Source organism: Oncorhynchus tshawytscha, linkage group LG06 (genome assembly GCF_018296145.1).
Source record: "Oncorhynchus tshawytscha isolate Ot180627B linkage group LG06, Otsh_v2.0, whole genome shotgun sequence".
NCBI classification, from domain to species: domain Eukaryota; kingdom Metazoa; phylum Chordata; class Actinopteri; order Salmoniformes; family Salmonidae; genus Oncorhynchus; species Oncorhynchus tshawytscha.
Window position 1 is genome coordinate 66,070,544 of NC_056434.1, and position 24,876 is coordinate 66,095,419.

The window sequence follows — 24,876 nt, forward strand, 5'->3', positions numbered from 1 at the left end:
TGGCCAATTATGCAAATTAGGCGACGACGTCATGTAGCGACTTTTAGGACAGCCAATAGCTACTTTCCTTACTGAGGCGTTAGCAACACTGAGAGAAGACGGGAAACCACGCTGGAAAGTAAGGACGACGAAGCGGTTGTAGCCTACATTTTGGTAAGTTAATTTTTTACGTGTTATTATAGTTTCAATATGTAAATTAAAGTTGAGTTTGAGTGGTGCCGATATTGTATTTTATATAAGTAAAAACTAGGGTAGCTCATGTCAACTAGATTTGATAGAGAGTCGCTGAATAACGGCATTTGGTTAATAATTTCGGAGTGGACATTTTTGTAATTATTTTTCTCGGGGAGTTATCAATATTTCATTCTAAATATATATTGCCACGGTTCCGAGGCACAGGGTTTAAGGTACAGAGCGTGTTCTTGAATTGCGAACGAATTCTGTGTCATAGCCTGTTAAAGGTAACGTTAAGCAATTTAACTGTTATGGCTAAACCGGTCACTGACTCGCTACAATATGTCAAGGTGTGAAATGTTACAATATTCTGATGTAAATGTAGCAGATGAAGACTGTCATTAAATGTTCCTGTGTAAACTGCAAAGTCATTGTTGTCTTGTATATAACGGGTGGGTCTAATGCTGATTGGTTTAAACTGCATGTCATCCGGTGTCTATTGCACAAATTACCACCAGCTAAATATGACGTTTAAATTGCCTAATTACTCGGTTCCATCTGACTGCGCAATCCACTGTCTCATTAGCCCAGACAGTGAATTTATATACTTGTTCGCCACAATTAAAAAGCATCTAGACATTATCTCAGACTAACATTTTGTTTTCAACGGCAGAGATTTGTATGAACCTTGTGTCTCCGACATTTGCAACCTTGTTTCAATATTCAAATTCGATCTCCATCTGTCCCATAGTAATGAATCTTTCGGGATGAGACGGGCATGTATCGAAATCATACATTAGCATAATTGTTATGATTATATATTACATTACACAAAGAACTATCAATAGAAAACAGGTCTAACGAAACGGAGTGCCTGTGTTAGGCTAGCGCCTCTGGACGAGGGTGTCCTGACGAGAACTAATTTTCTATGCCAGGTAAAGTCGGCCATCAATAGCTCATTGTTATGGATTTATCCATATAAATGTGTTACTATTTGCATTTATTTATAAAGGTTTTTTTGTTGTCAGCCCTATTGGTGTAGGCCAATATTTTATTTTCAATATTTTCACTCTATATTTGCTGAATGTACAAAACATTAAGAAAACCTGCTCGGTCCATGACACTGACTGACTGACACTGAATCCAGGTGAAGGCTATAATCCCTTATTGATGTCACTTGTTAAATCCACTTCAATCAGTGTAGATGAAGGGGAGGAGACAGGTTAGAGATTTTTAAGCCTTTGAGTATTGGGTTGTGTATGAGTGGTGCAACTCAGTAGTATGAAGGTGTTCTTAATGTTTTTGTGTGTAATTTGTTATTTCTGAGAGTACTTTGACTCTTGTAGGGAGTATTTTGTGATCTTACATTTTGTTCACACCAGAAATGTTTTAAAGTTTTCGTTACCATTTCACCCCTATTGTCATAGCCTACAGACAATGGGCAGCCAGGTATCTGTAGACAATGTTCATGTTGTGGTGGTTGGCGGGGGTTTCGGTGGCACCGCCGCCGCACAACAGCTCAAATCCAGGGGGATACCATTCACCCTCATTGACCTCCGTGACGCCTTTCATCACAATGTGGCTGCCCTCCGTGCCTCTGTTCAGAGTGGTGAGAACCTTTGACCCATTGGAAATTGTAACATCACTGGAAAAACGCTGATCTAACAATTCCCACTTAAAGAACCTTTGACATTTCTAGTTAATTTCTCACAGGCTTTGCCCAGCAGACCTTCATCCCATATTTGAAGACGTTTGGAGAGAATTTCCTTCAGGGGCGAGTCATGTGGGTTGACCCAGTGTCACAGACTGTAGCGTTGGATGGAGGAAAGGTACAGTAGGCTATATGGGCATGCTGGGGTTTATTATGTAATGTCGCTTTCTCTAGTCAGTTCAGTTCTAGCTGCTGAATATTAACTTGGCTTTGTGTTCTTGGTGTACTCTCCATACTTAGGCATATGCAGTGTGCTGTCCAAAGCAGACCGCTTCTGACAGGCTGGAGATGTGACAGTTTGTTCCTGTAATTTGACTGTGTCATTGATGTCTTACACCACAGGAAGTTCATTACTCACACCTTATACTGTGCACTGGCACAGACGGCCCTTTCCCGGGGAAGTACAACATGGTGGCCTCCTATCAGACAGCCATCCAGAAGTATGAGGACATTGTGAAGGAGGTACATTTTCATGGAATTGCATTCCCAGGGCTGGTTTGTTGGTGCAGACTTAATGTTCATGTTTGATCTGCACTGAACAAAATATAAATGCAAAATGCAACATATTTTAAATTATTTTAGAGTTCCAGTTCATATAAGGAAATCAGTCAATGTAAATGAATTCATCAGGCCCTAATCTATGGATTTCACATGACTGGGAATACAGATCTGTTGGTCACAGGTACCTTACAAAAAAAAGGTAGAGGTGTGGATCAGAAAAACATCCCAAACATGCTCAATGGGTGACATGCCTGAGTATGAAGGCCATGAAAGAACTGGGTCATTTTCAGCTTCCAGGAATTGTGTACAGATCCTTATATTATTGTGCAGAAATTCTTCGTTCTGCAAACCCACAGTTTCATCAGCTGTCCGGGTGGCTGGTCTCAGACGACCCTGCAGGTGAAGAAGCCGGATGTGGAGGTCCTTAGCTGGTGTGGTTATACTTCGTGTGTGGTTGTGAGGCCAGTTGGATGTACTGGCAAATTGTCTAAAATGACAGAGGTAGGGCTGGGCGACATATCAAAATAATTTGAATTCATGTTTTTGCTCGATATTCCAAATGCCTGTATTGCACGAATCTAGGTTATTTATTTTTGTTTTTATGAGCGTTTACGTCTGCTTATTCTCATGTCTCTTTCGCTCTTTTGTGTTGTGCACCTCCACATTTACACCAGAGATGTGTATATTTATTTTACCTTTATTTAGTTAGGCAAGTCAGTTAAGAACAAATTCTTATTTACAATGACTGCCTAGGAACAGTGGGTTAACTGCCTTGTTCAGGGGCAGAATGACAGTTTTGTACCTTGTCATCTCTGGGATTTGATCTAGCAACCTTTCAGTTACTAGTCCAATGCCCTAACCACTAGGCTACCTCTAATGAAGAGATGCACGTCTCCACCCTAACAATGGGGGTGTCGTCCCAAAGGCGTGAAGGCAGGCGACAAGCTTAGGTCCAAAATAAGCCCATAGAAATCCATTGGACTTTATTTGGACAGATTTTAGCGACTGAAACCTCTCGCTTCGCCTCTTTCTCTATAGTTTACACATACCAAGCCTCTACCTCTTACGCCAACAAAGTTGAGAGATCACATCTTCCTCACTGACAGAGGTTTCAACTTGCTGTTTGTGAGGTTTGGTCCAACATAATCTGTCATATGGACAAACACATTGAGACATTATTTTATTTAAATACTTGGTGGTTCGAGCACTGAATTATAATTGGCTGATAGCCATGGTATATCAGACCGTATACCACGGGTATGACAAAACATTTATTTTTACTGCTCTAATTACGTTGGTAGCCAGTTTATAATAGCCATAAGGCACCTCTGGGGTTTGGGATATATGGACAATATGCCATGGCTAAGGGCTGTGTCCAGGCAGTCAGTGTTGCGTTGTGCATAAGAACAGCCCTTACCCGTAGTATATTGGCCATATACCACACCCCCTTGTGCCTTATTGCTTCAGTAGTAGAGAAGTTCACTTTTCTAACAATACCCTTTTTATATCTCTACTACTCAGATTGTGAGCAGACACCACTAAAACGAGAGTATCAATGAACATTGATTCGGGAAAATTAACACTCAGTTTGCCGCGTGTGGCATTGGGGTACCACTAGCGGCATTTGAGCCAAATACTCTTATACTAGCTGCCTAGTCTGTTTTATAAATAAGCATGAACACAATTATAAACTCAACAAAAAAGAAACGTCCTCTCACTGTCAACTGCGTTTATTTTCAGCAAAATTAACATGTATAAATATTTGTATGAACATAAGATTCAACAACTGACACAAACTGAACAAGTTCCATAAACGTGACTAACATAAATGGAATGTGTCCCTGAACAAACAAGGGGGGGGTCAAAATAACAGACAGTATCTGCATTAAGTACTGCAGTGCATCTCCTCATAGACTGCACAAGATTTTCCAGTTCTTGCTGTGAGATGTTACCCCACTCTTCCACCAAGGCACCTGCAAGTTCCTGGACATTTCTGGGGGGGGAATGGCCCTAGCCCTCACACTCTGATCCAACAGGTCCCAGATGTGCTCAATGGGATTGAGATCCGGGCTCTTTGCTGGTCATGGCAGAACACTGACATTCCTGTGGAAATCACTCACAGAATTGCTGGTGGCATTGTCATGCTGGAGTGTCATGTCAGATTGAGCCTACAATGTAGAAAACTGGTACTCTATGATTGGTACTGTATATTGTGAATCTCCCATCAGTAGAAAAAAAGGAAATTTAGGAAATATCGCACAGCCCTAGTTGGTGGTTTATAGTAGAGAAATTAACATTCAATTCTCTGGCAATGGCTCCTGGACATTACTAGAGTCAGCATGCCAATTGCGTGCTTCCTCAACTTTGAAACATCTGGTGCATTGTGACAACTGCACAAGGTGCACCTGTGTAATCATGCTGTTTAATCAGCTTCTTAATATGCCACACCTGTCCGATGGATGGTTTATCTTGGCAAAGGAGAAATGCTCGCTAAAGGGAATATAAACACATTTGTGCACAAAATGAGAGAAATAAGCATTTTGTGTGAAATTTCAGGGATCTTTTTGTCAGCTCATGAAACATCGGACCAACCCTTTACATGTTGCATTTATATTTTTGTTCAGTGTATCTTGTAATACATTTGATAATTGTTGTACCCACGTTCATGTGTTATGAAAATATTAGTAAATGACAGGTTTGTTTTCTCCCTGCTGTTGGTCAGGTCCAGGCCGCAGGTTCGGTTCTTGTGGTAGGTGGTGGATCCACTGGTGTAGAGATGGCTGCAGAGATCAAAACAGAATATCCAGACAAGAAGGTAATAATATCCTACATCCCTTTGTTATTCACACCTCTTAGAGACTTGTGGTTGGAGCACAACTAATGGAGCTTGCCCTCCATTCTCAAACGCCTCCATGTTTCCAGGTGATTCTGATCCATTCCCGTGTTGGCCTAGCCGACCCAGAGCTGCTGCCCAGTGTCAGGCAACAGGCTAAGGAGGTGCTGCTGGAGAAAGGGGTGGAGCTGCTACTGGGTAAGAGGTTATGTCAGCATCACCAGTCAGTGAAAATGCAGTTTTGATTATGGCATGTTCAGCAGACAGAGAATGTCCAAGAGAGCTCATGTGTGTGCAGAAGGTGATTGCCTTCCTTCCTTATCATTAGATGTTGAATTAAGATATCTGTTGTGACTGACACAAACAGTAAATGCCTAGAGTACTTTTCTTTGATCATCTGTTTCATGCTAAACACTTAGTATAATTATTATCTCAGTGCAATTCACCTGCTGTTATGTAATTAACTTTCACACTGTGGCCTCACCTTTTCATCTGACTCTAGGGCAGAAAGTTTCTAACCTGTCTCTACTGGAGCTCAATGTGACCAACAAGAACATGGTTATCATGACAGACAAGGATACAGAGATCACTGCAGACCTCGTCATCTGCTGCACAGGCATGAAGATTAACTCTGATGCCTATAGCTCCACCCTGAGTGAGTTGTCTGTCTTGTCCACTAGGTGGAGGGATTATGCCATCTGAGTCCAAGGCAGCCCAGAAATACAAGAAGTACTGCTCAAAGTGCTGTTGAAAAAACTACTACAGGAGAGTTCAAAATCTGTTTAACAGTTTTGCTGGATTTATAAAAAGTTTAAATTAATCACCTAATTCCTGTGAAAGATGACTGGTTAGAGAAACCTCATATGATGAACTTGCATATTAAATTCCACATCTGCTCTTTCCATGACATCGACTGACCAGGTGAAAGAAAAATTCCCTTATTGATGACTTATTAAATCCACTTCAATCAGTGTAGATGAAGGGGAGGAGACAGGTTAAAGAAGGATTTTTAAGCCTTGAGACAATTTAGACATGGATGTGTGTGCCATTCAGAGGGTGATTGGGCAAGACCAGATTTAAGTGCCATTCAACAGGGTATGGTAGTAGGTGCCAGCAATGCTGCTGTTTTTTTTTAACACAAACTGTTGAGTGTATCAAGAATGGTCCAATACCCAAAGGAAATCTAACCAACTTTACAGAACTCAATATTAGGAAGGTGACCAGACCGCATGCTCCATCGCACGCATGTTGATTTTTGTCCCCACACCAGAAGCGATCAGGACACGCAGGTTGAAATACCAAATCAACTCTGAACCAACTATATTAATTTGGGGACAGGTTGAAAAGCAATAAACATTTATGGCAATTTAGCTAGCTGGGAAGCTAGCTAGCTTGCTGTTGCTAGATAATTTGTCCTGGGATATAAACATTGGATTGTTATTTTACCTGAAATGCACAAGATACTCTACTCTGACAATTAATCCACAGATAAAAGGGTAAAAAAATGTATATATTGTAATTTCTCCTCCTTCAGGCTTCTTCTTTTGACTTGATATGACGGTTGGCAACCAACTTTAAGCTACATTACCACTACCGACTGGAGTGTGGACCTCGGTTCATCTTTCAATCACCCATGGGTATATGCTCATAAAAAAACAATTTTGGAGATGGGAGAGGCGGGACTTGCAGTGAGTCACAAATAGAAGAGATCTCTATTTTAGCGCCTGGCTATGCACACAACGCGAGCGGTGTGGTCAGCATGTTAGTACACAATGTACAGTAGTCTAAACACTATCGACATGCATTTACTAAGTTTCTCTGTTTATATTTCAGATGGATGCCTAGCAGAGAATGGGTCCCTGAAAGTGAATGTGCACCTGCAGGTGGAGGGCTATGACAATGTGTACGCTGTTGGGGACTGTGCTAATGTTAACGAGCCTAAGATGGCGTACCATGCAGGTCTCCACGCTGGGGTTGCTGTTGCCAACATCACCAACAGTCTGATGGGGAAGCACCTGGAATCTTATCACCCAGGTAATTGAGACTGTCTCCTCTCTCCTGTAAACCCTACTTCTGTCAATGTTATAGTTTTGACCTTGATCTCTGACTATAGAACATTCTATCATGGGTATATGTCCACATGTCTTCCTGACAGGGAGTGTGACCATGTTGTTAGCCATGGGCCATAATGATGGAGTGGGCCAGTTCAATGGGCTGAGGCTTCCCCGTTGCCTTGTAACCCAGGTCAAGAGCAAGAACCTACTGCTGTGGAAAAGCTGGAAGGAAATGGGTCAGAAAGCTCCTTAATGTGTGCCATACAAAACATTGTGGAGCGAAGACCTGCGTGTGCCAGCACTGCCTTGAGAGTGCCTTACTCAGGTGACAGCTTGCAGAAGTTTTGGAGTTCTGACATGACTGTTGATATGAGACCATATATTTGTAAAATATTTCTACGCAATGTGATGCAAACTTTGTACAATGTCCATTTTTGCCAATGAATGTTAATGTATGTCTTGATTAAAAATATTTAAATCTGAATTTTATGGTTAAATATATTTCTGTAATTTGATACAATTTCAAGAGCAACTGAGCTGAACTCGCCGCTTGTTTTTCTGCAGCTCATTATGAAAAACAAGATTTGAGCCTTTGGTGTGGTGCGATGTGGGTGTGATTGTTTTATCGTACCCTGAAAGTTACTGTACATCTAGCGTAGGTGTTAGGTCCAGCATTTCAAGTTTAAAAAAATGTGAATGAAAAAAGTCGGTGCACTGCAGACAGTATTGAGTCCGCTGCAGCTGGCTTCGCTCAGGACTGGTTTCTGAGAACATAGGCTAACAGCTTGCTGATGAAGTTGAACCATGTAAATAAAGCATAAGCTGCGACACTACTTTTTTTTTTTTTCAGTGCCCAAAATCGCTAACTAGGTAAGTTATATCTGTTTGTCAATGAATCAACTTAGCAAGTCACTGGCGACGTATGCTTGGGTGTAGTTTTTATTTTTACAACGTTCTCACAATCCATTACCAGAGTGTGTCTGCCTGGCAATGTTTCATAGTGAGTCAAAAGAACCATCACGCACTCCCAGAAGCTTGGCACTCAAAATGGTCCGCACTCAAATTTCACAATGCATTTTTTTTTTGTGCGAATCCATTACATCTGTTTTTATAACAACTCATGCTACAAAACAGGTCACGGTGGGACACAAGATACCTGCTAATGAGTTCTTGAAATGTGGAATAATGACAAGTGGCAGTTGATGCAAGTGCACAGTATCTCAATTCTAATGTTTGCCCAAAACATTAGACTCAAGTGATCACTATCAGTCACATCAGCAAGTGACCACTCCATAAAGGGCTTATGGTCCAAGTGTTTCAACATAACATTGGTGACGTGTTGTCTTAAACAAGTAATCTCCATTATGCAGCACCTTGGACTATCTCGCTGTTTGATGCTATGATTTCATAGAGTGCAAGTCACCGCAGCTGTTTCTCTGCATGACAATTCTACCCAGGCATTACGATCCCATGTTTAGTGGGAATGATTGTAACCCAACGCTCATGTAAATCGTGACAACCTCAGTTACACATCTCGCAGAACTCCGTTTTGGAATATACTTACTTTAGAACCAAAATTATTCTTACACTTTGGTAAATTTTGGCTCTAGAATAAATGTTTGACTAATATTGATGCCACAGGCCATTTTCAACCAGAAGTTGGTTTTGCTTTCAGTTGCCCTTTTAAAACATTGTGTAAATAAATGTTTTGGAGAAAGGGCGAGTTCCAGAGCAACTAGGTAAAACGCCTGCGCAGTCAGCCCTCCCTCACATGCTGCCTGCCTCACCTGGGACAACTTTAGAGATCCCTGTATTTCAACCATCTGGATTAAAATAGCCTCAAGGCAGTTGACAACCAAAGCAACCATTACTGCCGTTTAACATATCATTCAATCTACAGTATTTGGTGTAGGCTCAAAATGAAAGGTCCAATGCAGCTGTTTGTATCTCATAATTTCTGGGTAACCATTAAGTACCTTCATGCGATTGTTTTCAATTAAAATGGTCAACAAAATTGCTTCATGGCAAAGAACAATTTTGCTGGGTGTGGTCTGAGGGGGAGGGGAAAACGAACTCTTATTGGCAGAGGTTTGGAACTCTTATTGGTTTATTCATTAATTTACCACCTGGTGATGCCACCAGGTAAGCCAAAACTCCATCCTACCAAAACCGGTTGAAATTTCAAGCGGTCTTTTCAAAAAGCTCTTTGGGCATGTGCACAGATGGGGTACAGCTATGCAGAGCACATTTCCCTTTGTCCTTCCAGTCTCCAAAGTGCCCTTTTGGTATTTTTTTTGTCATTGTTTCTGAACCCACTGCCCACAAGTTGTCAAGTTTGCCACCCTCAGCCTGTTTGTTCATTGCTCCTATTGATCAGGGCCCAGTTTCCCAAAAAGCATCTTAAGGCTAAGTAAGGCTAAGCTCGCTAACCTTCATAGGAGCATAGTTAAATCTCTGTGCTTTTGCCCAAAACCATTGTTATTAATGTTGAAAATGTTCGTAATCTAACACCTGCCTCAGACCACTCATAGAACAGCGAAGTGCGTTTGTTAGACTTTGGAGAATGTCATAAGATGGGCAAAAGTTATTTTCAACAATGCAAATAGTCTGGGTAGCCATTTGATTAGCTGTTCAGGAGTCTTATGACTTGGGGGTCAAAGCTGTTAAGAAGCCTTTTGGACCTAGACTTGGTACAGCTTGCTGTGCGGTAGCAGAGGAACAGTATATGATTAGAGTGGCTGGAGTCTTTGGCAATTTTTAGGGCCTTCCTCTAACAGCGCCTGGTATAGAGGTCCTGGATGGCAGGAAGCTTGGCCCCAGTGATGTACTGGGCCGTACACCCTACTCCCTGTAGTGCCTTGCGGTCAGAGGCCGAGCACCAGGTGGTGATGCAACCAGTCAGGATGCTCTCGATGGTGCAGCTGTAGAACATTTTGAGGATCTGAGGACCCATGACAAATCTTTTCAGTCTCCTGAGGAGGAATAGGCATTGTCGTGCCCACTTCACAACTGCCTTGGTGTGTTTGAACCATGATCGTTCGTTGGTGATGTGGACAACAAGGAACTTGAAGCTCTCATTGAAGCTTATCCATTAGTTTACTCCAATTAGGGTAGGGATGGTAGTGGGGGGAAGAAAGTATCGAGAATCAATTTTTTAAATAAAGGGGATTAGAAATTATTCCAACAATTTACATTATTCCAATAAGCAAAGTAAATGAGTGCATCGTGAGATGATTTTTTTCCCTCCCGCATCACATTCTACATAGATCTCTGCTAAAAATAAAAAAAACGAACGGTTTATCCGTCTCTGTGACCTCAGAACAAAGTTGACTACAAATAAAGATGCCAATAGAGCTCATGAGCTTGTAGTCCTTAAACCTGGAAATTAGTTACCTGTGGTTTGTTCAGCCATCCCCATGGGGAAAGTTAATGGAGAAAGAAGAGTTTTGGGATAAACGCTGAAAATAAGGTCTAACACAGGCTCAGATCTTACGTTTTGTTCTATGAGATACCAGTCAGGCTTCATAGTTAACATGATATTTATGAATTATGTGCTTAGTGCCTATATAAATTACATAAATGCTTTGAAATTCAAAGTGATGTTAGCTGATGAAGATTCTCATAGAACTAAACAAGATATCCTGTGTTTACCACAGACCTTATGTTTGGCGTCTATCCAAAAACCCTACAAAAACTCAATTTTCCCATAGGCTTTGTCCAACGAACCATGGCGGAGATAGTGCCTACAAAAAGATGCCATTACTATTGCTCTCAATGTATGAAGCGAACGACCAAGCAGTGGAATAATTTATTGTGAGTTGTCAGACTAGAAAAAAAATAATTTAGCATATACTGTATATGCTAAAAAATGCTTATTTTCGCTAGAGGCGTTTTGGTATTTTGAGATATGAATTATGAAAGTGCCCCCTGAAAGGTCTTTGCATGGCCCTGCAGCTCTTACACTAAAAGGGCATTTTCACAGTATTATTCCAACCTCCATTTTCTTTTAAACATACTTTGTTGATGTGCCTTTGTCAGCGATTACAGCCTCGAGTCTTCTTGGGTATGACGCTACAAGCCTGGCACACCTGTACTTGGGGAGTTTCTTCCATTCTTCTCTGCAGATCCTCTCAAGCTCTGTCAGGTTGAGTTTCTTCCATTCCACTTCCAGGTTTCCTCCAGAGTTCAATCTTGGTTTCATCAGACCAGAGAATCTGGTTTCTCATGGTCTGAGAGTATTTAGGTGCCTTTTGGAAAACTCCAAATGGGCTCTCGTGCCTTTTACTGAGGAGTGGCTTCTGTCTGGCCACTCTACCAATCAGGCCTGATTGGTGGTATGCTGCAGAGATGGGAGAACCTTCCAGAAGGACAACCATCTCCACAGAGGATCTCTGACAGATTGACCATAGGGTTCTTGGTCACCTCCCTGACCAATGCCCTTCTCCTCTGATTGCTCAGTTTGGCCGGGCGGACAGCTTTCGGTCTGAATACTTTACGAATGCACTGTAGGTAAAAAAACCTGGTGTGCTAGTGAAAGAATGCTCAGTTTGTTTGCGTGCAGCATTGGGGTACTACCATGTACCGCTAGTAGCATTTTAGCCAAAGACTGTTCTACTAGTTGTCTAGTCTGCATTTTACAAATGTGCAATAAGCATAAAACACTGTTATAGGGAATTGGCAACTAGTTCTCATTCTGAGAAATAAGGTAGGCCACTTGATTTCAACATCTGAACAAAGTGGACAGGCTAGCACGCTGTTCAAATAGTTGGAGACGGACAGAAGGGTGTTCATAACAATTAAACTATTCTGCCTTGTTCGCTAACAAATAGATCCAAGTTGGCTAAACTTGAAATACTCACTAGCATGTGGGCTTGTGTTTGAGAGATTGTTTACGAAACCTGTGTTCATTTTCTATAATGCCTCCTACAAGAAGTGAGTCATTTATTAGTGAATGTGCATTATGCATGGTTCTGAATAAAAATCTGTAACAAAGGGCAATTTCATAGACCGACTTGATAACCAGATCAATGATTGCACTATTTTGATAAAATAATATCATTAGTTGCCCTTATGGTTGTGGAAGACTTATATTTAGCCTAGGAATAATTTCACAAGGCCTGATTTCATTAGATTATTGCTGACTGTTTGAAATGCAGCGATTTTTACCATTTAGTTGTACAACAAAGATTAGAAAACATTACAATTTAGATATACAGTATGTTGTGAATCGCCCATACGCTTATTAAATTAAAGCCACGCAGTCTCATGGTGAGTGATTTTACTGTTATAAGTAACAATTGGTGTTTAAATCTAATGATTTTAGAATAGTGATAAGATGTTTAGGCCATATCGCCCAGCACCACGCAGGTGGTGAGTCTACTTTCGTCAGCAGTGTAATTTTTCTTGACCGCTGGGACACTTCTTTTGGCTATGAACCCAGCGTAAACCGACAGAGTTCGCCCATTGAATGTTGCAACGCCTCGCCTGAACACGCATAAAGAAACATGTCATTACGAAATTACATCTCCGTAAACAGTTCTTCACCACTACAAGTCTGACAAAACATTTATCGTAGGTCTATACTCATACCTGCTTGTTTATCAAAATCAAATCAAATGTATTTATATAGCCCTTCGTACATCAGCTGATATCTCAAAGTGCTGTACAGAAACCCAGCCTAAAACCCCAAACAGCAAGCAATGCAGGTGTAGAAGCACGGTGGCTAGGAAAAACTCCCTAGAAAGGCCAAAACCTAGGAAGAAACCTAGAGAGGAACCAGGCTATGTGGGGTGGCCAGTCCTCTTCTGGCTGTGCCGGGTGGAGATTATAACAGAACATGGCCAAGATGTTCAAATGTTCATAAATGACCAGCATGGTCGAATAATAATAAGGCAGAACAGTTGAAACTGGAGCAGCAGCACGGCCAGGTGGACTGGGGACAGCAAGGAGTCATCATGTCAGGTAGTCCTGGGGCATGGTCCTAGGGCTCAGGTCCTCCGAGAGAGAGAAAGAGAGAAGGAGAGAATTAGAGAACGCACAATTAGATTCACACAGGACACCGAATAGGACAGGAGAAGTACTCCAGATATAACAAACTGACCCTAGCCCCCCGACACATAAACTACTGCAGCATAAATACTGGAGGCTGAGACAGGAGGGGTCAGGAGACACTGTGGCCCCATCCGAGGACACCTCCGGACAGGGCCAAACAGGAAGGATATAACCCCCCCCCACTTTGCCAAAGCACAGCCCCCACACCACTAGAGGGATATCTTCAACCACCAACTTACCATCCTGAGACAAGGCTGAGTATAGCCCACAAAGGTCTCCGCCATGGCACAACCCAAGGGGGGGGCGCCAACCCAGACAGGATGACCACATCAGTGAATCAACCCACTCAGGTGATGCACCCCACATCCAGGGACGGCATGAGAGAGCCCCAGTAAGCCAGTGACTCAGCCCCTGTAATAGGGTTAGAGGCAGAGAATCCCAGTGGAAAGAGGGGAACTGGCCAGGCAGAGACAGCAAGGGCGGTTCGTTGCTCCAGAGCCTTTCCGTTCACCTTCCCACTCCTGGGCCAGACTACACTCAATCATATGACCTACTGAAGAGATGAGTCTTCAGTAAAGACTTAAAGGTTGAGACCGAGTTTGCGTCTCTGACATGGGTAGGCAGACCGTTCCATAAAAATGGAGCTCTATAGGAGAAAGCCCTGCCTCCAGCTGTTTGCTTAGAAATTCTAGGGACAATTAGGAGGCCTGCGTCTTGTGACCGTAGCGTACATGTAGGTATGTACGGCAGGACCAAATCAGAGAGATAGGTAGGAGCAAGCCCATGTAATGCTTTGTAGGTTAACAGTAAAACCTTGAACCTTCAAAACATTTCCAAATATACCAAAATTATTATCCTTACTAGCCAATAATTAAGTCCTTGTTTTTCCATGATTTTAGTAGACGTTTTGTCCTAAAATAATAATAATGGAGGGACGGATACGAAAATCTGGGTCACTGGCGTGACAGGCAAACACCCTATGCATTGCGCCAATAAGGTTAATCACTTGGTGGGAATTGTAACGTAGATACTTTAAAAAAATTTAACTAGACAAGTCAGTTAAGAACAAATTCTTATTTACAATGATGGCCTAGGAACAGTGCCTTGACATATTTTGACCTTGTCAGCTCGGGTATTCGATCTAGCAACCTTTCGGTTACTGGCCCAACACTAACCATTAGGCTACCTGCCACACCATGATTAGTGAGGATTGCTGTCCCTCCGTGTCAAACGTTTGAGAGAGAGAAAAATAAATACATTGGAAACTGTGTACTTACTGTCCAGCCCAGTTATGAGTTGATGCATCATTTCACTGGATAATGGACCTAGGTCATGATGGATGGAAATGCATGTGAGCACCTCCCCATCCAGCTGGAAGTCCTCCATCTCTCCCTCTACCTTGACTGAACAGAGTTATCCATCTACACACACGTAAATAAGTGCCGATAGGTGAAAATAACTACAGGAGATGAAATAAGGACTTAAACCACACCCTCTAGTACATTTTGAAGTAGGCAACAACCGGAGCAACCAATCCAGCACCTCTTCCCAGGGGCTTGGTCAGGATGCGATCCACCTCGTCGCCAATCCAGTTGATTGCGTCAACGGTTGTGCCTGTTTCCAATCTTTCCGCAAGGTGGCGCCAACTGTCCATGTTTCGTAAATGCTCAGTACAACGCTCATGTGCTTTCAAATTGGTTCCGAAATGATTCCAGTAACGAAAACTGGCACTGCTCAAATACGTTTCTCTCCAAAAGTGATATCAGAGCTTCTTGAATACACAAACCATGTCCGTGTGATAGGTTCATAACTTGTTCTTATTTGTCACAATTGGAGGGACTGGGTCCCCACTTTTAGGGAATAAAATATCTGATCTGGCCCCTTGACAAGATCACACCTGTCAGACAGCGCTTCCTACGACAAAGCTGCATCATCACTTTAAACACACATTCTATATTAGGTAACGTGCTGATATCTTTGTGACTCTGGAAGAGCAAAGTCTGAATCAGGCTCTGCATCCGAATTTGCATCTTCCTCTCCGAGCTCTCGCACGACATCAGCGAACACTGCGCTGCTGCTAGCGGGTAAAGTTATTTAATTTAATTTATTTCACCAGGTAAGCTAGTTGAGAACAAGTTCTCATTTGCAACTGCGACCTGGCCAAGATAAAGCATAGCAGTTCGACACATACAACAACATAGAGTTACACATGGAATGAACAAAACATACAGTCAATAATACAGTAGAAAAAAAGAAAACAAAGTCTATATATAGTGAGTGCAAATAAGGTCAAATAAGGGAGTTAAGACAATAAATAGGCCATGGTGGCGAAGTAATTACAATATGGCAATTAAACACTGGAATTGTAGATGTGCAAAAGATGGATGTGCAAGTAGAGATACTGTGGTGCAAAAGGAGCAAAATAAATAAATACAGTATGGGAATGAGGTAGATAGATGGGCTGTATACAGATGGGCTATGAACAGGTGCAGTGATCTGTGAGCTGCTCTGACAGCTGGTTCTTAAAGCTAGTGGGGGAGATGGGAATCTCCAGCTTCAGTGATTTTTGCAGTTCGTTCCAGTCAGTGGCAGCAGAGAACTGGAAGGAAAGGCGATCAAATGAGGAATTGGCTTTGGGGGTGACCTGTGAGATATACCTGCTGGAGCGCATGCTACGAGTGGGTGCTGCTATGGTGACCAGCGAGCTGAGATAGGGCGGGGCTTTACCTAGCAGAGACTTGTAGATAACCTGTAGCCAGTGGGTTTGGCGACGAGTATGAAGCGAGGGCCAGCCAATGAGAGCGTACAGGTCGCAGTGGTGGGTAGTATATGGGGCTTTGGTGACAAAACGGATGGCACTATTTTATAGATGACATCGCCGAAGTCAAGAATCGGAAGGATGGTCAGTTTTACGAGGGAATGTTTGGCAGCATGAGTGAAGGAAGCTTTGTTGCGAAATAGGAAGCCGATTCTAGATTAAATTTTTGATTGGAGATGCTTAATGTGAGTCTGGAAGGAGAGTTTACAGTCTAGCCAGACACCTAGGTATTTGTAGTTATCCACGTATTCTAAGTCAGAGCCGTCCAGAGTTAGTACTGATGTGCCACAGAAAGCAGCAGAGGCCGTAATGTTACAGTTTGAAGTGCTGGCTAGGCTAATGCTAGAGGTTGGAGTGCTAGATGGGTCTGTCTCTGGGCTCGTAGTCAGTTCCTCTGCCTCAATGATGGCAGTATTATCAGTGGCACCGGTCTTGCGTTCTCAGGAAATTAAGAATTCTCTTTTCACAACCCGGCTCTTCTTAAAAACGCCTCACAGCGGTTTTGCTGCAGCTTTACAGTTAATTAAAGTAGCATTTGCAATCATATCACATGAAACAATGCATGGGCCGTACAGCAACTCTAGTCAGGGTGGAATGGTCTTAAATATGAACCAGTCCGTGGGTGATTAATATAAAAATGTGTCTCAAATTGATTAGTGAATAGTATGGCTTGATTGACACAGCCCTCAGAAAAAGTTAATGTGGCCTCAACTTATGCCCAGCTCAGGAGGCCCTTTGATGCGAGGAAGTTGCCTCTTCTACCTAATGGTAAGTCTTCCACGGACTGCTCCTACTGCCATTGAGGAATGGCAGTAGGCTCCTACTGCTCCTACTCCATTTGTATGGCGCATTATGTTCAGAAATCCACAGGCGTGAGCAGACAAAAATTCCAAATAGTATCCGTAAGGTCCACAGAAACATGTCAAACGTTTTTTATAATCAATCCTCAGGTTGTTTTTTCAATATATAATCGATAATATATCAACCGGGACTTTAGCTTCGTCAATAGGAGAGAGAGAGACACAGTGGCTGCTCCAAACTGTTGCGCAAGCAAAATTCTGGAGACACCCAGCTATACACTAACACGATGTGATCTTTCTGGCTCATTTTTTCAAAATAAAAGCCTGAAACTATGAGCACTAAACACTGTTCACTAAAAGCACTAAACACTGTTCACAACATGGGGAAGCCATAGGAAAAGGAATATGGTTGATATCCCTTTAAATGGAGAGAAGGCATTCAATGGAACATGGAGCTTTCAAAATAGAGGCCACTTCCTGGTTGAATTTTCCTCAGGTTTTCACCTGCAATATCAGTTCTGTTATACTCACAGACAATATTTTGACAGTTTTGGAAACTTTAGAGTGTTTTCTATCCTAATCTGACAATTATATGCATATTCTAGATTCTGGGCCTGAGAAATAGGCAGTTTGGGTAGGCAGTTTAAACTTGGGTACGTTTTTCATCCAAAAATCGAAATACTGCACCCTACACTCAACAGGTTTTAAGGCACAAACAAAAGGAGGGTGGTTGCAGTGGATGGGTGGGCATATAACGCAAGTGTCTAGCAACCCAGAGGTTAGCATGTTCAAATCTCACCACAGACAACTTTAGGATTTAGTTCATTAGCAACAACCTTTTAGCTACTTTGCAAATAAACTGAACAAAAATATAAAACGCAACGTGAAGGGTTGGTCCCATGTTTCATAAGCTAAAATGAATCCCAGAAATTTTCCATAGACACAAAAAGCTATTTTCTCAAATTGTGCACAAATTTGTTTACATTCCTGTTAGTGAGCATTTCTCCTTTGCCAAGATAATAGAGAAGTAGAGAGACAATTAAAATAATAATAACAATAATAAGGTATTAGAATTTATGCTAACAATGAAATTGATAGAACCTATAATATTAAAGCTGATTTACCCCCCCACACACAATAATTGTTTAATAAAAAGGCCCACCCATTGCTGCGCCCCTGCCCAGTCATGTGACATCCACAGATTAGGGCCTAATGAATTTATTTCAATTGATTGAATTCCTTATATGAACTATAACTCCATAAAATCTTTGAAATTGTTGCATATTGCGTTTATATTTTAGTTCAGTAGTCTAAACATGTTAGCTAGCCCTTCCCCTAAAAACTTTAGCTAACCCTTCACCTAGACCTTTAACCTAGTTCCCCTAACGACCTAACCTAGCTAACATTAGCCAATTAAATAACATCAGCAACATCAAATTTGAATCCGTAACATATTGTAAAAATTGCAATTCGTAACATATCCAAATTGTAATATCACACCAGGGGATGGACATCCAACTTAATACATGCCATACGAAACTTAAAATCATATTAGATGGAGCGTCTCGGATTTACTTACAGAATCATACGAAATACTTCAAGACCAAGTTGGTGTGGAAGCGACTGCTTTCAATATACTTTGTATCCCTCATTTACTCAAGTGTTTCCTTTATTTTAGGTTACCTATAAATTGTATAATATTTGTCTTAGGCTCTATGTCTCGAACTGAGCCTGTATGTCGAAATTGTCATGACAGACTTGACACTGCAGTTTATGAAGTGATGAAGGGCTACACCTTTACCTGGCTGTCCTGTTCGACCACAAGAGCAAGGTGAATTCATTATCATTTTGAAAACCAAACAATCTGATTACATAGCTTACTCACTCAACACTTTTCTTGCATCCATTCGATAGCTCATCGAATTGCTGTTCGCAACCATATTCGGAAAATGGTACTTGATTTTCAGTCTCATTCATTTTCGATCTTGCTCTCTCTCTAAAAGCTTTAACAGAACTAGTCTGTGTAGAATTTATTCTCTGGGATCTAAATCCCCAGTAGATGCCAAACTAGTGTTTGTTAGATTGAGCCTTGGTAAAAGCGTCGTGCTCACACCTGATTTAATTTATGTACAAATATAACCTTATTAAATACGGGCATGGACAATAGTGGGAAACTGCCCTGCCCTCTCTCGTCGCACTGTGGGAGGATTTGCTACTTTGTGAATTTTGCTTTCGACCGAGGTCATCATAAAATGACTAACATCAGGAAAAGTCACAGAACCAACAAGTTTCAAAAGTTTATAATTTATTATTCCGGTAACTTTGTAAACTACACATTATTACTTTGTGAATTGTGAAATAGATTTTATATTTTGTTCAGATTCAGGTGATGAGGACGTCTTCAAACTGTGGGGAAAAGCTCCTAAAACTCAGAAGGATTTCAATTAAATCAAATCCAGAGTCAACATATTGACAGACCCTTCTTACGCTGAGCCACTTGAAAAAGTTAACTTGATTTTGGGCCTCTTTTTCTAGGGCTTTGTCATGATAGATAGATGCATAACATTTGACTGTCTTTTTACTGTATGTAAATGTATTGTTCTGCTTCATCAGTTGATATTGACTTCAATCTAATGTAGACGGTTTGTCACCATGGTGACTCTGTATGTCACCATGAGCAACAGCTGGGGTATGTTGCAGCTACAGCGTTATCATGTTTGGTCTGGGACTGACGTCTGTCTTTTTCCCCAGTGTTTATCTATGACTTTGTCTGAGTCTCCAAGGAAGCCAGTCGGAGATCTGATGCTCTAGCTGCTGACAAGCTGAAGAGAAAACAACCACCCCCTGTTGAAGCAGTCAACTTGATCCAAATGTACCCTCTCTGATAACTTACTCTGTGTGGCGTTCACTTGCTTGAGTATGTGATCCCTGGCTAAATTAAGTGTAGGCTATACTGACTGCAGGGTCTTACATTCTGTTGTAACAATGCCCCACTTTAGAGCATCGCTTCATAGTTTCGTTTGAAAAATACATAATCCATGGCTAATGATTTGGAGGTGAATTTTCCCAAGGTTATGTTCTTTCTTTTGTAGACATCACACAATTTGTTGTTTGTGAGATGCAATAACAATAGTAAAAAATATATAATCTAGATGATATATAAAATAAGATGTACCTCTTTTAAACCTCTTTTGTACCTCTTTTAAACTGTCTATGTATGTATTAGTCTGCTTGTTATATAAGTATGTTTTACACAAAAAATTGTTTTGTTGTTCTGGAGAGTCAACTGTACAATTTGCAGACTACAAAGCCAAAGAGTGCTGTCAGCCTTAGAGAGTGGGAACCTCTGCCTAGTGAGTTACTGTAGATAGATCACACACTGTTTTGTTACTGAGCGATTCATGGAGTTTATCTTTAGGTTGAGGGTTTTTCAGTGCAAAAAACCGTGATGTACTGACTACAATCACACCAAACATTAAAATCTATGTATGACTTGTTTATAGATATGCAGTACACAGATGTACAACATGAGTTAAACGAGGTTCTCAGTCTACATAGGTGGTCCATGATGTAGATTTTGCTCTTAGCCTAGATTATTTATCATATCAGTTCATGGAAAGATACTAAATGTATTTAGTCTGTATTTTTCTCCAGGGTCTCAGCTGACTGTTTGCATCAACTACCACATCTTTAACCCAGTGATATTTAATGGAAGGAACAGAAATCAAATCTCCAAATAAGATCATGTTGAGACTGCCACCTTTGAAGACTGACACTTTCTGTCTCGTCACTAAGCCCCATACAATGACTGTTTAACAGTTTAATGCAACCCTCAGGTTTCAACCCTTTAGGATAGACCAGTGAGGAGATAATAGTTCCAGGTAGAATGTACATGATTTTAAAAAGCCCCAGGCATCGAAGCATCTTTCAAAGCCTGCTCTATGTCATCCTTTAGTTTGACCCTCCTCTGAGACACTCATCCCTTTTGGCATAGCTTTTGAATGACCTTTAGTTTATTACGGTGTCTGTGACTTTCCTACGATGATACACTGCAGAACGACACAAATCAACATTTATTGGTGAGTCCACAGTTCTGCACGTTATCACAGGTGCAGCGAGATGCTTATGTTTCTAGCTCCAACAATGCAGCAAATATCTAGCGAAATCTACAAAGTTAAACATTGTAGTTTGCCTGGTTCTCTTTATCAATTAACATTCTTCCAGAAGAGCATAGTTCTTGGAAAGGATTTACCTCATCAGCCTCAGGTTGTTGTCTCAGATAGAGAATGTCTCTTATAGGAGGAAAACACAGGCTACAGACAGAGGTAGGGATGGAAGTGAGAAATGCTGCCATCTTCTGGAGAATAATATAAAGCTTTTGCCATCCAAGGTATTTGACTGGTTCATCAAGAATCCTTATGAAGAAACAGTGGTAAGATTAGAAGGTATTGTGGGTTCATGTACAGTTGTTGGATACATACAGCATTTAGAAAATCTGTTTTAGGAGAGAGGATGAAAAATAGTCCACATTTAAAGGCTGGAATGGGCTCCCTACAATGGGATTTCTAGGCAACATGCCAAGCTGCTGGGCTTGTGGGCTGGATGAGAATCACCTCGGTGTGCAGCAGTACCCACCATATACATTACCACTGTTCAAACAGGGCTGATTTGTAGGTGGTTTGTTCAGGGAGACGTGGGTGGTTTCCCTCTCCAAGCACTAAACTTTTGACAGGACACAGCAAACTACACACCAGTTCTTGCACAGATGGAAGGATAGAGAGAAAGGAGGGAGGCTTTGGACAGGACTTAGTAGGTTTTATATGATAAGGTGTGTTTGGAAAACCATGAGTTATGAGTGGCCTTGCACTTTTTCATACACCACATGACCAAAAGTATGTGGACATCTGTTTGCCAAAAATCTCATTCCAAAATATGGACTTGGTCCCCCCTTTGCTCCTATAACAGCCTCCACTCTTCTAGGAAGGCTTTCCACTAGATGTTGGAATATTGCTGCGGGGATTGGCTTCCATTCAGCCACAAGAGCATTAGTGAGGTTTGACACTGATGTTGGGCGATTAGGCCTGGCTCGCAGTCGGCTTCATCACTCCAGAGAATGCGTTTCCACTGTTCCAGAGTCCAATGGCGGCGAGCTTTACACCACTCCAGCCAACTCTTGGTTTTGTTCATGGTGATCTTAGACTTGTGTGCGGCTGCTTGGCCATGGAAACCCATTTCATGAAGCTCCCGACGAACAGTTCTTATGCTGACATCACATCATGAGGCAGTTTGTAAATTGGTAATGAGTGTTGCAACCGAGTACAGGCGATTTTTACCCCCCTACATGCTTCAGCACTCAGCGGTCCCGCTCTGTGAGCTTGTGTGGCCTACCACTTCGCAGCTGAGCCGTTGATGCTAATAGACGTTTCCACGTCACAATAACAGCACTTAGAGTTGACCGGGGCAGCTGTAGCAGGGCAGAAATGTCAAAAATTGACTTGTTGGAAATGTGGCACCCTATGATGGTGCCACGTTGAAGGTCACTGAGCTGTTCAGTAAGGCCATTCTACTGCCAATGTTTGTCTATGGAGATTGCATGGCTGTGTGCTTGATTTTACACACCTGTCAGCAACGGGTGTGGCTGAAATAACCAAATCCACTCATTTGAAGGGGTGTCCACATACTTTTGTATATATGGTGTATCATGATTCACTGCTATTTTCCTTCAGCCAAACTCAGAGGAACAACAACAAGCGTGTGGTAAGTGTGTATTGATGAGACAGTAGAACAGGGGTCACAGAGAGAGATTTAATAAGTGAGTGAGGTTGTTTCCGCCCAGCCCCCTCAGCTCACAATCCTCTCTCATAGCATGTCCAAAACGTAATGCAGCGTCATCATAGCTTTGAACGAATGACAGGGAATTGCTTGCGGGATGCTTACATTACACTTGGGCTCTGCAATGTCTGGACTGCTATAGAGGGTTTATTCGCTGAGCAATAGCTGTGAATATTAGCATGGGATTATTACTAGTATGTTGACAGAGTGGATGACTCATCCCAGGTAGCAGCCATGGCAACATGTTGCAGGTAAATCATGCTCTGTTGTATTTGTTTCTGTTTCTATGTCAGTTGAGCCCGTTCTGATGTATTTACTGTTTTGTGTGGACTTGTGCCAATAGTTTTGTGTTTATTTTCTGATGTGCCTGCTGCATAGGACCACATTCCTGAAGAGTGTGGAATCTTAAGCATGCCTCCTGCCCTCTATGATTACTGCTGTTCATCCTACCTTTTCTATTTCTGTGTCTAAACTCAACCAAGGTCTACATATCCCGGAGGAAATGTAATTTCTGAAACAGTAGTTAGCTTGACAAACGTAATACATTTCTAAATAAATTGTAACTTAGAGAGACAGAGTTGTGTGTATGTGCTGTCGTCCAGCAGCTAGCCCTACATAGGACGCCACGCATTCATACACGGCGTCCTACAGGATGTAGGGCTGACCACCCCCCTGCATGCCTTGGTATAGGGATTATACACATGATCCCCAACACATTCTTTTGGGCTTCTTTAACAGATGTAGTATCTTCATTTGGGCCAGTCTCCCAGAACAGGAAAATAATCCTGCAGTAATAGGAAATGTGAATTATTATATGGATTGTAATTCATTTACATTTTTGTAGCGGCTGATACATTTTTCGTGGGAAAATAGTTTTTTAGAGATCTAGCAGCCTACGTTTTGGCGTGCTTTTGGGAGCAAATGCCCACTTAGGGAGAATAAGAGTTCATGTTAAATCCAACCATTTCGGGATAATGATATTGGAACAATCCCTCCTGGATTTCAACCATGACCCAGATGTTGGACAGTAATTTGCAAATAGCCTTTTTTTATTATTTTATATAAACTATTGGGAAACAGCAAGCTTATTTTAGCAAACAGTTGGAGCCAAGTTGGGTAACGAGATAGCAGCCTAATGTCCACATTGTTTCCAAATAATAGTTTACCTACTATGCTATTTAAAAAAAAAACGGTATTACAGCCTTGGGTGCTATCTGGTCCGTCTGTTAGATTATACAGATTTCAAATCCGTTTGAAATTTTTTGTAATCTCTCCTTCAAGGAAGCATAAATAGCATGCGCTCTGGGAGAGAAGAGCTCTAGCACGCTCGCATTAGGAGAAAGTGCGCGTGTGAGTGTTGCTCCTCGTCAGGAGCAAAGGTGGATCAGAGGAGCTGTCAGTTTCAGAACCATTTAGCAGTGAATGGAAAGCTCCTTTTCAACCAAGGTTAAAACGTCAGCCTTCTCAATGCGGAAACAGGTGATAAACGGCAGCGAACGTACACACGGCTACGCGGGTCTATCAGGATTCTGCAGCTTCTTATAACATTAGCATTTGTAATGACAGGGGTAAGTGACTATCTTCCTTCATGAACCGTGACAAGTTGCAGTGCGGCTTGTTATTGTATGCTGGCAATGTTACTCTTCATTAATGAATGAAACGATCTCTCCAGGAATTGTTCCAGCTATAGCCTATTGTTTTCTGTTTGAAGATAGCTTTTGTGTTGAAGCATATAATTTCCATCTGCTTCAGTTCACCAAACAACATCACTTTACAGGTCTGTCGCAGAGCAGAGTGACCATCAGACAGGTACTAGTTGTTTGGGACAGATTTTTAATGTCCAGAGCTCACCTGTAAACTATTTACATTACGGTATTCCCATTGCAGGCCTATCTTGAAATATGACACCTTTCCAGTGATCTGTTATTTGTTGCGCAAGTCTTCGGCAATACAGACTTAGGTTTGGTAATCAAAAACCTGATCCCTACCCTAGTATTATTTCAATAAATGCATTCGACAACTATAGGGAATTACAAGACTGAACATAGCATTCTTCCTTAGTTTCAGATATGTCGACCAGACAGTCATTTACAATCATTCTT

General features: G+C 41.7%; 2 protein-coding genes across 2 annotated transcripts in view; both read left to right on the forward strand.

The window, feature by feature from the left end:
- The first annotated feature begins 1 nt into the window (after position 1).
- aifm2 (apoptosis inducing factor mitochondria associated 2) lies at positions 2–7,757 on the forward strand. The gene is made up of 9 exons (XM_024424613.2): positions 2–153; positions 1,602–1,783; positions 1,888–2,003; positions 2,228–2,347; positions 5,109–5,201; positions 5,309–5,417; positions 5,722–5,874; positions 7,053–7,253; positions 7,375–7,757. The coding sequence occupies exons 2-9, from the start codon at positions 1,612–1,614 to the stop codon at positions 7,524–7,526; spliced, it is 1,116 nt and encodes a 371-aa protein (XP_024280381.1). The 5' UTR covers positions 2–153; positions 1,602–1,611; the 3' UTR covers positions 7,527–7,757.
- Positions 7,758–24,086: 16,329 nt separating this feature from the next.
- Positions 24,087–24,876, forward strand: part of psda (pleckstrin and Sec7 domain containing a) — a 44,125-nt gene continuing 43,335 nt past the window's right edge. Inside the window, exon 1 of the mRNA XM_024424614.2 lies at positions 24,087–24,342. The gene's annotated coding sequence lies outside the window, so the exon portion shown is untranslated. The remainder of the gene's footprint in view (positions 24,343–24,876) is intronic.